Source organism: Quercus suber, unplaced genomic scaffold (genome assembly GCF_002906115.3).
Source record: "Quercus suber isolate HL8 unplaced genomic scaffold, Cork oak 2.0 scaffold_101, whole genome shotgun sequence".
NCBI lineage: Eukaryota > Viridiplantae > Streptophyta > Magnoliopsida > Fagales > Fagaceae > Quercus > Quercus suber.
The window spans coordinates 230,354-244,944 of record NW_027069566.1 but is presented as its reverse complement, the minus strand read 5'-3'; the positions used below and the strand labels follow the sequence as shown (position 1 = coordinate 244,944).

General features: G+C 36.9%; 1 protein-coding gene across 1 annotated transcript; it reads left to right on the top strand.

Annotated features, from left to right (window-relative positions):
• The first annotated feature begins 12,357 nt into the window (after positions 1-12,357).
• Positions 12,358-13,608, top strand: LOC112030148 (uncharacterized mitochondrial protein AtMg00810-like). Its single transcript, XM_065774874.1, has 3 exons — positions 12,358-12,500; positions 12,813-13,158; positions 13,276-13,608. The coding sequence occupies exons 1-3, from the start codon at positions 12,358-12,360 to the stop codon at positions 13,606-13,608; spliced, it is 822 nt and encodes a 273-aa protein (XP_065630946.1).
• Positions 13,609-14,591: the final 983 nt, after the last annotated feature.

The window sequence follows — 14,591 nt, the reverse complement described above, 5'->3', positions numbered from 1 at the left end:
TGAAAATAGTTGAGAGTGCCTAGATCTTTTATCTTAAAATGTTGACTAAGAAAGTGTTGAAGAGCACGGATACCTATAGAGTCATCTCCAGTAATAATCATGTCATCATCATAAAAGAAGAAAAGAGTGATACTAGTAAAGGATTGACAAGTGCCATGAGGACTCGAAGTGAAACCTGTTGAGCAGTAACTAAGATAAACTTTTCAAACCAAGCCTGAGAAGCCTGCTTTAGCCCACAAAAAGCACGATGATGGCGACGAAATTAATGACTCGAGTCAACATAGCCAGTGAGTGGTTGCATGTAAACTTCTTCCTGAAGACCTCTATTTAAGAAAACATTATTCACATTATGGGTATAAGGGGGGGAGTCGCCACCTAGTTTTTGCAATGGCCTAGGAACCATATATATAGTGTCCTCTCGAGGAAGGACTGTTAATCTTACTACCAGAGTGTGGGTTCGGAGTTTAGGTACGCTCTTAGGAAGGTGTTAGGCACCCAAAATCTCCCAACCCTAAGGTTTGCCTTCCATTATCATGTCTTATGTCTTAACCCTATTAAAAACTAACTCAACACTTGTATTCTAAACTGTCACACACACTAATCATGCATCTAACATACAACATGGTATCTTTATCCCAAAACACATACTTATCTATCCAAAAAGCAAAAGAGAGCCAAACATACACATATCCAAACCCTAGCATGTTATCATCCTACATACCATCCACCTAACATTCATCTAGCATCATATCATATGTCTCATTCAAGGCAGCCACATGTAAACATCAAAGGATCACATTGGGAACATGGAGATCATTAAGAACATGTTGTTCAACCAAACACATTCATGCTCATCATCAAACCATGTTATCAAACAATATGCATGTACGTGTGAATGCATGACTTACCTTTACATACCTCCTTGCATCTCAGCACCTATGGCATCAATGAATGGACAGATGAATGAATGGCATGGTATCAAAATGAAAGAAAACCCTAATCTAGCATATGAGGGATAAACAACAAATAAATCATGCGAAATAGAGACTCATGTACTTGCATACATATGAAAGGGATTTAGACAGGGGTAAAATATGTGAAACAAGCAAACCAATCAAAGTAGAAATCCGAATTAGGGGTTTAGGCAAGCAATTGTGTACGCAACTAGAGGCCTGTATACGCAGAGTTTAAGCAGTGTACGCATGCTCATAACATGTGTGCGTGGGGCTTGTTCAAAACCCTAACCCAAAAATGAACAAAGCAGAAAACAGAGCATGAACTAAAACCCTAATTCTAAAAGCCAAATATGCTCAGAACATTAAAAAAACAAAAAAAAAAAACAAAAAAAACAAATCAAGGAATGGAAAGAGAACTAACCTTAAGGAGCTTTCAAGGCCCCACAAGCTACCGTAAGGTACCTCAGCTGAAAGTGTCGAGGGTAAAGTAAAGATAGGCAAAACATGCCTGCCCAGTTGGCCCTCTGTGCCTCTCCAAAATCATGAAAGAGGGTCAACCACCTTAGAGACTCCGCTTGCCCACTATTGGCAAAGAGGTAAGCCCCCAACAGGTGAAGAAGGAAAGCCCTAGCCATACGGACACACTCTTTTGTAGTCCTCTATGGAGAAGCATGCAATTCGACACCAAGTCGAAATAGCGAATGGTCTTAATCGAGTACTTCCTCCCCAACATGTTGAGACCTAGCTGGATGCCCAACACGCTGTCCAAACTAATGATGGCCCCTTCAAAGCTAAGGCCGGTCATGTGGTAGAAGTCATAGGGAGTCACTATCATCTCCTACTTAGCAATATGAAAGGTGTGGGTAGTATCCCACCACCTTTCAATGAGGCATTGGCAAACTTCTCTGGAAGAAGACCAATGATAGGCTCGAAGCCTGCCTTCCGGATATAGGCCCTGGTTTCGGGGACAAGAAGGTTGTACCATTTACCACCTTGTTGAAAGGACTCAACATCATTCTTTCAAAAAAAAAAAAAAATCCTTCTTTCAAAAAGAAGAACATCTCAAGATCGTCTAAATTAGGCACAAAATCATCAAAGGACTCCCTAGTGAGTGGTAAAGGAAGTAGAAGACTCTTCCCCCAATGAAGCATATCACATAAAATCAAGAATACCATCCCTAGTAAAGAAGCAGATGAGTCGTCCCTAGTAGATCAAGCACATCAAGAACATTATCCTCAGTGAAGAAGAAGAAGACCCTTCCTCAATTGTTCAAGCACATCAAGAACATTATCCCCATAGAGGAAGTAGAAGATTCTTTACCAATGAATCAAAACACATCAAGCATCATCCCCAGTAAAGAAGCAGAAGATTCTTCCCTAATGAATATTATCCCCATGGAGGAGGCAGAAGATTCTTCCCTGATAAACCCAAGCACATTTAAACAATCCCTAGTCAAGAAGTAGAAGATTCTTCCCCAAAGTATCCCTCGTGAGGAAGTAGAAGATTCTTTCTTAATGAGTCTAATACACCAAAAAAAAAAAAAAAAATTCCCAATGAGGAAGCAAAAGATTCTTCCTTAAAGTCCTCAGCAAACCATGATGGAAGCAGAAGATTCTTCCCTAGTGGATCACACATCTACACTACTCCTCAACAAGTCCATCCATACCACTCCTCAGCGAGTTTCTCATATCCAAGCAAGTCATGAGAGGCAGAAGATTCCTCCCTATGCACATCTACTCCTCAGCAAGTTTTCACCATCCCTAATGGATCCAACAATCAAGACTACTCATGCACATATCCTCAGGGAGTTGAACATGTTGGCACGGTAGAAAAGGGTAAATATAGAGATAAAGAAAGAGAACAAGGTCAACCCGAGCCAGAAAAAGTAGAGAAAGACATGAAGACAAGAGGAACAAGTCACTTGGAGAAGTTTGAGGCAAGAGCCCTGGATGGACACCACGACTATATCATTTTATTGTTTGTTGGGTTCACCCGTAAGAGAACCCTTGTTTGTTTGTTTGTTTGTTTTTATTTATTTTATTTATTTTATTTTTTATTTTATTTTTAGTGACTCTAGAATAGCGAGTCACTCGCTATTTGCTTACAAGTGGCAAAACAGGTTCTAGGGTAGTGAACCTATCATTGCTCGTTTCCCGAGTAACAAAGGTGGGATTTCAGACTTACGAATCCCACACAACTCTTCAGAGTTGCACCTTGCCCCATGTATGAGTAATGTGTGTCGTGTGCGTGGGTTGGGTTCGAGCTGTATGTCGAAACAAAATGTTTTGTCTCTTATTCTTTTGATTCCATTACTGAAGCTCACGAATCAAAAGAGGGGCATTTGTAGACACTGCATTTTGTATCCATTACAACTCGGGTCCCGTTCCCCAATGATGCTCGAACTTTAAGGCCCAAGACCAGTTTAGAGCTCAATCAGATATCAAATTGACTTAAGAGGTGCTAAAATGGAAAAGATAACCTTTTAAATGAGTAAAAATCTATTTTTGAAAATAAAATGACCAAAGTGGCCTTCAACCCATGTACGTGGGCCAAAACATGCGTATGTAGGCACAATTCTACATATGCAACTAGGGTTTCAGAAGCGTGGAAAATGTAAGTTTTCTGCAATAATGGCTAAGGTTTGGAATGAATCCCACATCGACTAGGAGCCGTTCCAAACCCCATTTTTTCCACTATAAAAAGCCTTAAATGATACATTTTCAAAACACACAGAAATTCCACGGGAAAAACTTAAGATTCATTATAAAAGAATCAAAATGGAGTTTTTCACAAAACACCCTCAAGTCATTTTTATTTGATTGTGACCTTTTCTGGCCCTAATCCTTTTAGTTTAACGTTGCCAATCACTATTTTATTGAATTGTGATAGATTTGACTGAGGGAAACGGTAAAAAATCAAGCCTAGGAGTTTTTTTCTTTAAGGTATTCTTTCTAACTTTCTCTTCTTCTCTGTCTTTCTTTTTGTCTTTTTAATCTGTTTTCTTACTCAATTTATATATATATATATATATGCATGTTTGTTTAGGTTAGTTTTTTTTTTTTTTTTGTTTTTTTTGTTTTTTTTTTTTTTTTTTTTTATGTTCTGAGCATATTTGGCTTTTAGAATTAGGGTTTTAGTTCATGCTCTGTTTTCTGCTTTGTTCATTTTTGGGTTAGGGTTTTGAACAAGCCCCACGCACACATGTTATGAGCATGCGTACACTGCTTAAACTCTGCGTATACAGGCCTCTAGTTGCGTACACAATTGCTTGCCTAAACCCCTAATTCGGATTTCTACTTTGATTGGTTTGCTTGTTTCACATATTTTACCCCTGTCTAAATCCCTTTCATATGTATGCAAGTACATGAGTCTCTATTTCGCATGATTTATTTGTTGTTTATCCCTCATATGCTAGATTAGGGTTTTCTTTCATTTTGATACCATGCCATTCATTCATCTGTCCATTCATTGATGCCATAGGTGCTGAGATGCAAGGAGGTATGTAAAGGTAAGTCATGCATTCACACGTACATGCATATTGTTTGATAACATGGTTTGATGATGAGCATGAATGTGTTTGGTTGAACAACATGTTCTTAATGATCTCCATGTTCCCAATGTGATCCTTTGATGTTTACATGTGGCTGCCTTGAATGAGACATATGATATGATGCTAGATGAATGTTAGGTGGATGGTATGTAGGATGATAACATGCTAGGGTTTGGATATGTGTATGTTTGGCTCTCTTTTGCTTTTTGGATAGATAAGTATGTGTTTTGGGATAAAGATACCATGTTGTATGTTAGATGCATGATTAGTGTGTGTGACAGTTTAGAATACAAGTGTTGAGTTAGTTTTTAATAGGGTTAAGACATAAGACATGATAATGGAAGGCAAACCTTAGGGTTGGGAGATTTTGGGTGCCTAACACCTTCCTAAGAGCGTACCTAAACTCCGAACCCACACTCTGGTAGTAAGATTAACAGTCCTTCCTCGAGAGGACACTATATATATGGTTCCTAGGCCATTGCAAAAACTAGGTGGCGACTCCCCCCCTTATACCCATAATGTGAATAATGTTTTCTTAAATAGAGGTCTTCAGGAAGAAGTTTACATGCAACCACTCACTGGCTATGTTGACTCGAGTCATTAATTTCGTCGCCATCATCGTGCTTTTTGTGGGCTAAAGCAGGCTTCTCAGGCTTGGTTTGAAAAGTTTATCTTAGTTACTGCTCAACAGGTTTCACTTCGAGTCCTCATGGCACTTGTCAATCCTTTACTAGTATCACTCTTTTCTTCTTTTATGATGATGACATGATTATTACTGGAGATGACTCTATAGGTATCCGTGCTCTTCAACACTTTCTTAGTCAACATTTTAAGATAAAAGATCTAGGCACTCTCAACTATTTTCATGGGCTTGAGGTTACTTCCTCCTCTGGTGGATACTATTTTTCATAAACTAAATATGCTTTTGATATTCTCTCCAAGGATGGTTTCCCAGACAACAAAACTGTCTGCACTTCCTTGGAATTCAACACCAAACTCACTCCCTTGGATGGTGGGCCTTTGCTAGTATCACTATTTTCTTCCTTTATGATGATGACATGATTATTACTGGAGATGACTCTGTAGGTATCTGTGCTCTTCAACACTTTCATAGTCAACATTTTAAGATAAAAGATGTAGGCACTCTCAACTATTTTCATGGGCTTGAGGTTGCTTCTTCCTTTGGTGGATACNTTCTCTCCCCTCTCTCTCTCTCTCTCTCTCTCTCTCTCTCTCTCTCTCTCTCTCTCTCTCTCTCTCTCTCTCTCTCTCTCTCTCTCTCTCTCTCTCTCTCTCTCTCTCTCAAGTATGTCTACAAGAGAGGCTTTGGTTGCTTCAACCTCTCACCGTACCTCTCAGTACTTACCTTCCTAGGCACCTTAGGGACTACAGGCTTCATCAAAATGACATGAGCTTCAAGGCGTACATGTAGCTTATGGGTCAACTCAAGGAGACCGACATTCAGTGGGTTGTGGAGTGGTGACACATCTCAAGCATGGTCCATATTTGCTACAAGGACTACTGTGTGACTTTAGTTGGACTTTGTTGCTGCTCATACTACTCCACTTGTCGTATCTCAAGGAAATTTGGAAAGCGCTAAAGAGCTTCTCATGATGAAGGTGCCTTCCATACTGCAATGTTTAAAAATAGGATCTTGGGTAGGATTAGTGAGGCTTGGCCACATCGTAAGGTGACGAAAGGCATTGTTCCTTCCATAATACATCTATCCCATTGCGGGGTACAAGCAATGATTAAAGAATGACATGAAGTGGATTCTGAGGGATGAGAAAGCTTACATAAAGACTAGCAAGAAAGTAAGGAGGACTGAGTGACCACCTTGATGTTAGGATTAGTACCCTTAAATCCTATTGTATGATGCTATGTACATTATTATATATGACATTATATATGACTTAATGTTGTGATTAATAAAGTTGTTTTATTATTATCTAAAATAATGGTAACATGATATTCGGACATTATCATATAGTCCATGAGATGCAAAGTATGTGATTTATGTGAAAAGTCACAGAAGATATAAATCACAAGTTCTTTGTAAACTCAGAATTATAGTTCGTAGTCGGTGATGAAATTGAGCATTTCATCTGCGAAGACTATAACATATCAACTAAGATTATTTGTCTTGATCATGGAAGTGGAGACTTCTAGTTGATATGTTGATATGTTGATATGTTTTATGAGTTAAGACATATTGAATTGGACCACTGTGAGATTTATTATTCTCCTAACGACTGTTAAATGAATAATAAATCTCACGACTTCTATTTATATGAACTCTTAATCCTGAGAAAATAATGGACCTGATCATGGAGTGTAGGTTGCTTTGATATATCAGGAGTGAGATCTAAAGTAATGGTCAAAACCTCAATATGTTGGGCAACCACATTTGGTGTTGATGGAACATATATTCTCAAAATGGAATTCATAATCTCTTAACGGAGATATAAAATATTCCCTTGAGATAAGTTTAATGGGTTCAGTTATTCAGAGAGTTAGGCCTAACCACTTTGGTAAGAAATTACTAAAGTATATATTTATGAAATTAAATTTCATAAATATATGATGAATAACTTTAAAGGATTAAACCAGGTACTCAAAGATTAAGATATAGTAATCTTCAAAGTGGCAGTCTATATTTATGACTTTGTATTACTACGAATATTTTATGAAGGGGTTGCATATATAATAAAGTCTTAGGATATAATTTATTAATAAGGCTTAGAGTGCAATTATATTTATATAATGATGTTAAATATAATTAATGGTAACTTTAGACTTGTCAAGAGTTGATAGAAAAGCCTAAGGCTCATTGAAGCTAGTGTCTTATTGGTCTCTTTTGGTCCCATTCCAGCCACACACTAAAGCCCAATTGGAAAGGCCCAATAGGCCAGCCCAATTAGATAATCAATTAGCTATAAAGGGAGAAACATACAGAATTTTTTTTTAAGAGAGACATCATTGTGAAATGGTGTGTATGTGTGAGTGAAACCGCTCAATTATTCTCCATTGGAAACTAATTGAGAGACCACACTTCTTGGGCATAAAGTGGAATTAGAGTGAAGATTAAAAGTGTTCCCAAGTACTTATAATCTTTTGTTTTGAATTTCACCGCACCAAGATACGCTATCTTGTTATTAAATTCTGAAATTTACATAATGCATGTTATCAATCATGAATGAAATAGATCCATATTTATTGCTTTCGCTATGTGTTTTGTATGAGATACAAAACCAGATTATCCAACAATTGGTATCAGAGCCAGGTTTTCATCTCACGCTTGTATAACATGTGATTCGATTTTAGAATAAAAGAAAATTGGTTTCTTGATGTTCAACGTTGTTTCAAGTATTGTTATTGAAAATTATTGAGATAACCGTTCATGATGATGACAATTGTATTGCATTGGTTTGTTCGAAGTGGCCTTTAACTATTAAGTATTGGTGCTGTGTCTTATTAATTGCCTGGATATGGTTATATGAATCTAATTGTAATAACCATCATGTGCGTGAAGTAGTTATTGTCAATGGTAGTTATTGAAATGAAGGGTAGTTATTCTAATGCTTTGACCGATATATCCAAACCATCTTGAAGTTTATGTTTTGGATATATTTATTCAAATAACTATCGTTTGCATGTATCAATTCATTGCACAACTTGGATCCTTCATTGCATGGCTTGGATGTTAATGCACCACTTCGATATAAATATATATAAGGCTTGCATGGTTTGATTATGATAAGCATGTAATATGTGCCTTGGATGTATTGAATGCTTTATATACAATTTACATTGAATCCGTATATTATTTGATATATATATATATGGGTTTATATGCAAATATTTTATAAAGGATTCATCATGTTGTTGCTTGCTTTGGTCTATATATTTACAAATATTAATGCTAGGATTAAAGTATTCATTTAATGAAATTTATTCCTAATGAGATTAGGATTATGTTTTCAAGGGTTTCTAGCATTATTATGGTTCTTGTTCATAAAAGCATTTAATTTAAAATATCTAGTGGGAGAGAGATACAAGGGTTGCATCTCACAATCTCCATTGTCGGTTTATAGTAGTGTGATTAAGCACCGCGCCTTGGCGTGTATGCCTTGCTCCCTTTGGAGGGTGTTTAATTCATGGTACTACAGAATAAGCTTCTTAATGATGGATGATATGTGTTTTTACATTAAGGACGACCACGCTACCATGGAGTTACTTAATGACTCATATAGAATTCAGTCAATGGTGTACACTAGACTAAGTTTAATGTTAACCTCCCTTCGGAGCTATGTCATTATTACTTAGTGGCTAAAGGAAATACGGCACGTTATTAGTGTTTGATAAGAGTTATCATGATAGCACTAATAATGAGAATAGTTCTCAATCAATCATAGTGTTTATAATTTACTTGCTTCCAAGGAATTTTAAACATGGGATTGGGATGTCGTTGCATATATTATTTTATGGTTTTATTAAGGTTCCATATTATATGCTTATAAATCGATAATGTCCAATTTACTTATTATATTCATGTTTATTATTTTCATATTTAATTCATGGCATCATTTAGCCCACTTATTGCTATTCTTAATCAAAACAAACTGACTGGATCCAAATATGTTGATTGGAAAAGAAATTTGGATATTGTTCTTGTAAGGTTGAAGTTAAACAACCATCTTGTTGGCTTTATTCCGTGCCAATTTACTTGTATTTCAGCACTTAGAAACCATGTAATTAGGTGAGATTCATGTAAGAGTAGTGAGTGAGAGAGTATGAAGAAATGCTCAAGAAAGTGCAAGAAAGCAAAGCTTTGCGGCTAGGACTCGCAGGTGACTTGCGACTAGCAAGCCGCCAAATTCAGCACACGAGTGAAGCATGCGAGAAGGTGAACAGTCGCACCAGCTGGAGCACTACAGGACAAAAAGTCCAGCCTGGCCGTTCTGTTAACTCGTGGCTTGAACGCGCAACTCAGCCAAGTCATGAGGCCAAGCCGCCAACCAGCTCTGTTTTGAAAAACACGATGTTTCACATTCCTATCTCACCCTAGTATAAATACCCCTCATTCCCACAAAATGTAGAGAGCTTCTAGAGAGAATTTTGAGAGAGAAATCCTAGAGAAAAACAAGATTGCCTCATCCACAATCTTCATCCAAGAGACTCTTCAAATTCCTCTACTATCTTCCTCTCCATTGATACATTCTTGAGAGGTTCTTGATCAAATCTTTTTCTCACCATACCCACATCTGTGAGAAGGTTCTTTTGGTGCTAAGGGAAGCAGTTTGGAAGGGACCAATGATTATTGGTTGATGCTATGGTTTATAGTAGAATCCGGTAAGTTAGAGAAAAAAAAGGTTCGGCGCAACCTCTTTGGAGCAAGAAACTTTGAGGGCTTAAGTACCTGGGTAGATTAGGTTTGGAGGGTCTATTGCTGTTCATGTATCCCAACTACATTTTCTAGTGAATTATTTACCGCTTGGAAGGCGGCGGAGAGGTTTTACGCCGAGGGCTTTGGTTTCCTCTTCGATAACACATTGTGTGTTGTCCTTATGTTTGCATTTCTCTTCCCTTTATCTTTACCATTTAATTACTGCTGTGATTGTGATTATTTATGATTTAGATTGTTTATCAATTTTTATTTAAGCTTGTTATCATTTTCCGCACATACATTGTTTGATATAAAACTTGAATTGGTAATTTGTTATTTGGGGGTCTAAACGTTCATAGTGTTTTCAACGCTATTTGAACTTTCAATTGGTATCAGAATAGGTGCACTTGTTGTGGTTTAAATACCTAAGTGCGATCCTAGACCCCTTTGGATATGGATGTTGCTATGGAAAAGGCCTTGCTGAATTGTGGTTTAAATGTTTGTGACAATGACTCTATAAGTATGTTTGAAGGGTGTCCTAACAATGAACTCTTAGAGCTATTAAAAACTAAGAAACATGCGAGGATGTTTGCTCACATGTTGAATATTTCGAAAATAAGAATCACATCTTACACAATAGTCTATGTGAGTCTAACTCCTTGATTAAGAAGTACAAAAGAAGAAATAGAATATTGTGTGAAAAGTTTGATAATCTGAAAAAGAAAATTCAATCTAACAGATGCATGGATAATGAAAATAAATTATGTTTGATGGTCAAGAATGCTTGTCTCATGTTTGTCTATTTGTACACACCTCATTGAAGGTTTTTAACTCATGTTTATGATATCTTAATAGCGGTTGTTCTCGTCACATGACAGGAGATAAATCACTATTTAAGACTCTCAAAGAGAAAGTTGGTGACTATGTGACATTTGGTGATGGGAGTCATGTTCAAGTTCTCGGTAAAGGAACTGTTGAAATACCGGGATTACCTTTATTAAAAGATGTGCTATATATCAAAGGGTTGAAGGCAAATCTCTTAAGTATCATTCAAATATGTGATGAGGATTTTCTTGTCCAGTTCTCAAAGAAGGGGTGCTTAATCATTAACGAAGAAGGGATTCAAGTCCAAGAGGGAAATAGGACTACTGATAATTGCTATGGAGTAGTTCCTACAACACCTATTTCGTGTAGAAGTGCTCGTGTTGACATGCTGGAACTTTGGCATCACAGATTTAAACATGCAAATTTCAAACAAGTAGCTAAAGTTTCTAAACTCAAAGCAGTTGAGGGACTTCCAAAGTTTGGAAATTATTTGTGGAGCATGCCAAATGGGAAAAAACAAAGGCAAGTCATCATAAGGTGAATGTGATTACTACTTCACGGTGTTTAGAGCTTCTCCATGTTAATCTAATAGGGCCTACAAGAACGGAAAGTCTAAGAGGAAAGAGGTACATTATGGTCATTGTTGATGATTTCTAAAGATATACTTGGATTGAATTTCTTAGAGAAAAATCAAAATCATGTGAAAAATTGGAAATTCTCTGCAAGAGGTTACAAAACGAGAAAGGAGTTTCCATTGTCAAGATAAGGAGTGATCATGGCAAGGAGTGTGAGAATGCAAGATTTGAGTCATTTTGTGAAAAGAACGGAATCAAAAGAGAATTTTTAGCTCCCAAAACTCCTCAGCAAAATGGAGTGGTTAAAAGGAAGAATCAAGTGATTCAAGAAATGGTTAGAGTGATGTTATTCAACAAGAAAATTCCTCAAAAGTTTTAGGGAGAAGTCGTGAACACTTCATACATAGGTAATAGAATATTCTTTCGAGTGAGAACAAAGAAGACCGCTTATGAGATTTGGAATGGAAAGAAGCCGAAAGTAAAGTACTTCCGAGTGTTTGGAAGTAAGTGCTACATTTTAAATGATCGGGAGAACCTTGGGAAATTTGATGCTAAAAGTGATGAAGGTATTTTTCTTGGGTATTCTACTACTAGCCGAGTATATAGGGTCTTTAATAAGAGAACTAAGATGGTAATGGAGTCCATCAATGTGAAAATTGATAATGCTGTAACCAAGGTAGAAATTGTTGACAATGGGGAAGGACAGTACACCAAAGAACCCATTGTTAAGGCCGAAGCTCTTAATATAGAAGCTAAAGGAACTACACCAGAAAATGAATCAACTCCCTTGAACACAAGAATGGAAATGAGATCAATGTCTAGAACATCAAGTCCTCTTACTCCTCCAGAAGTTCATCCTCCCATCTCCCAGAATGATGAAGTCTCCACATTGAAGAAGCCATCCTCAAGAGTGATTAAAAACCATCCTGATAGCAACATAAAGGTCTTTGTCTTAGAAAATGGAACATACTCCTAACCAATCATGTAATATATCATTGCTACCTTGCCCAATTTGAGCTAAAAATTGTAGAAGAAGCTCTTCAGGATGAAAATTGGGTAGAATCAATGCATGAAGAGTTGAATCAATTTGTGAGAAATGATGTATGGGAACTTGCTCCAAGGCTTGAAAATGTTCATGTCATCGGCACTAAATGGATATTCAAAAACAAGACTGATGAAGATGGAGAGATAATCAGGAATAAATCTCGGTTGGTGGCATAAGGATACACTTAAGTAGAAGGAGTATATTTTGATGAATTCTTCGCTCCTATGGCAAGACTTGAGTCTATTCAAATTTTTATGTCCATTGCATGCACCATGAACTTCAAACTCTACCAAATGGATGTAAAATGTGCGTTTCTAAATGGATATCTGAATGAAGAAGTGTTTGTTGAACAACCCAAGGGTTTTGAGGATCCTCACTTTCCTGATCATGTGTTGAGATTGAAGAAAGCCTTTTATGGCTTAAAACAAGCCCCTAGAGCTTAGTATGATCGGCTTACCCATTATCTCCTGAAAAGAGGATTCAAAAGAGGTTATGCTGATCGAACTTTATTTGTTAAGAATGATGAAGATTACCTTCTGGTGACTCAAGTATATGTTGATGACATAGTATTTGGAGCTGCAATCGATGATCGAGCTATAGAATTTTCTGAGGAGATGAAGAAAGAATTTGAAATGAGTATGGTGGGGGAGCTTACATTTTTCTTGGGCCTTCAAGTTAAACAAAAGAAGGAAGGCATATTTGTTTCACAAGAAATGTATGCTAGGAATATTGTCAAGAAGTTTGGAATAGACTCCAAAAAGCATGCCTCTACTCCCATGAGTTCTTCCACAAAGCTGAATGCTGATTCTTTTAAGGTGGAAGTAAGTCCTACTTTGTATAGGAGCATTATTGGGAGTTTACTCTATCTTACTACAAGTAGACCGGATATTGCATTCAGTGTTAGTGTTTGTGCTAGATATCAAGCTACTCCAAATTAGTCTCACCTAACTGCTGTAAAGAGAATTATACGGTATATCAATGGTACTTCAGATTATGGATTGTTGTATTCCAAGGGTTCAAATGCTTGTCTTGCTGGTTATTCAGATGCAGACTGGGCTGGTAGTGTGGATGATCGAAAGAGTACCTCAGGAGGTTGCTTCTACCTTGGTAACAATCTTGTCTCTTGGATGAGCAAGAAACAAAATTTCGTGTCTCTCTCTACAGCTGAAGCTGAATACATAGTCGCTGTAAGTTGCTGCACACAACTCCTTTGGATGAAGAAGCTACTTCATGATTACAGGATTCTTCAAGATACAATGTGTCTTCTGTGATAACACCAGTGCCATAAATCTCTCTAAGAATCCAGTTCAGCATTCGAAGTCAAAACACATAGAGATACGTTACCATTTCATCAGGAACTTGGTGAAAGAAAAAGTTGTATGTCTTGAATTTATACACATAGATAATCAAAAGGCAGACATCTTCACCAAACCTCTCGATGGTCCATGGTTTGAATCTCTCCGTAAGACCATTAATGTTGGTACAATCCCTTGAATCTCATGTGTGTTGTGCGCTTTACCTCTTTATACTGTATCATCTTGGTTGTAGGGCACACATTACTTTATTGGTTTAGTGTATAGCATTATTTTTTGTTGTTTTCAAATGTTTTTACATTTTTTTTATCAATCTTTTCTTGCTTTTATGTCAAAAATCCAAAAACATATAAAAAGTAGAAAATCCAAAAAGTTTGATCGACTTTGTTAAGCATTGTCTCAAAGCATGTTTTGCCTTGTACCTTTGTACTAGTGGCTTTGTGCATCTACAAGCTTAGCTTGTCTCATATGCACTTATATCTTTGTGGGAGAAATCTTGAAATCTATGTGATTGTTGTAAATAGATCTTCAACCTTGTCATGAATAATTAGTGAATGGTTTTGTTGATCTTGAGACATGCATAGATTTGTGCCTATATATCTTCCCACTTTTATTTTATTGTTTTTAATTAAAGAGCTCACCAAATGTAAATCTCCAAATGAAAAGAATATTGAGCTGCAAAAGCTTGTCGCACAAACTAGTATTTGACTAGGAAAAAGCGAAAGCGACCAAAATAAAATGTATGACGCCCAAAAAACCAAAGGCTAACTCATCAAATTGAAATATTGAAAATTCCAAGCATCGATCTCACAATGAGATGTTTTGATTCAAAATGATCAAATGATATGATGTATATGGAGCCAAATGAAAAGCTTCAAAGAAATGTACTCTAGTTTTTGTGGGAGGTCATATATGCATATTTCTATAATTGAGATGGATCA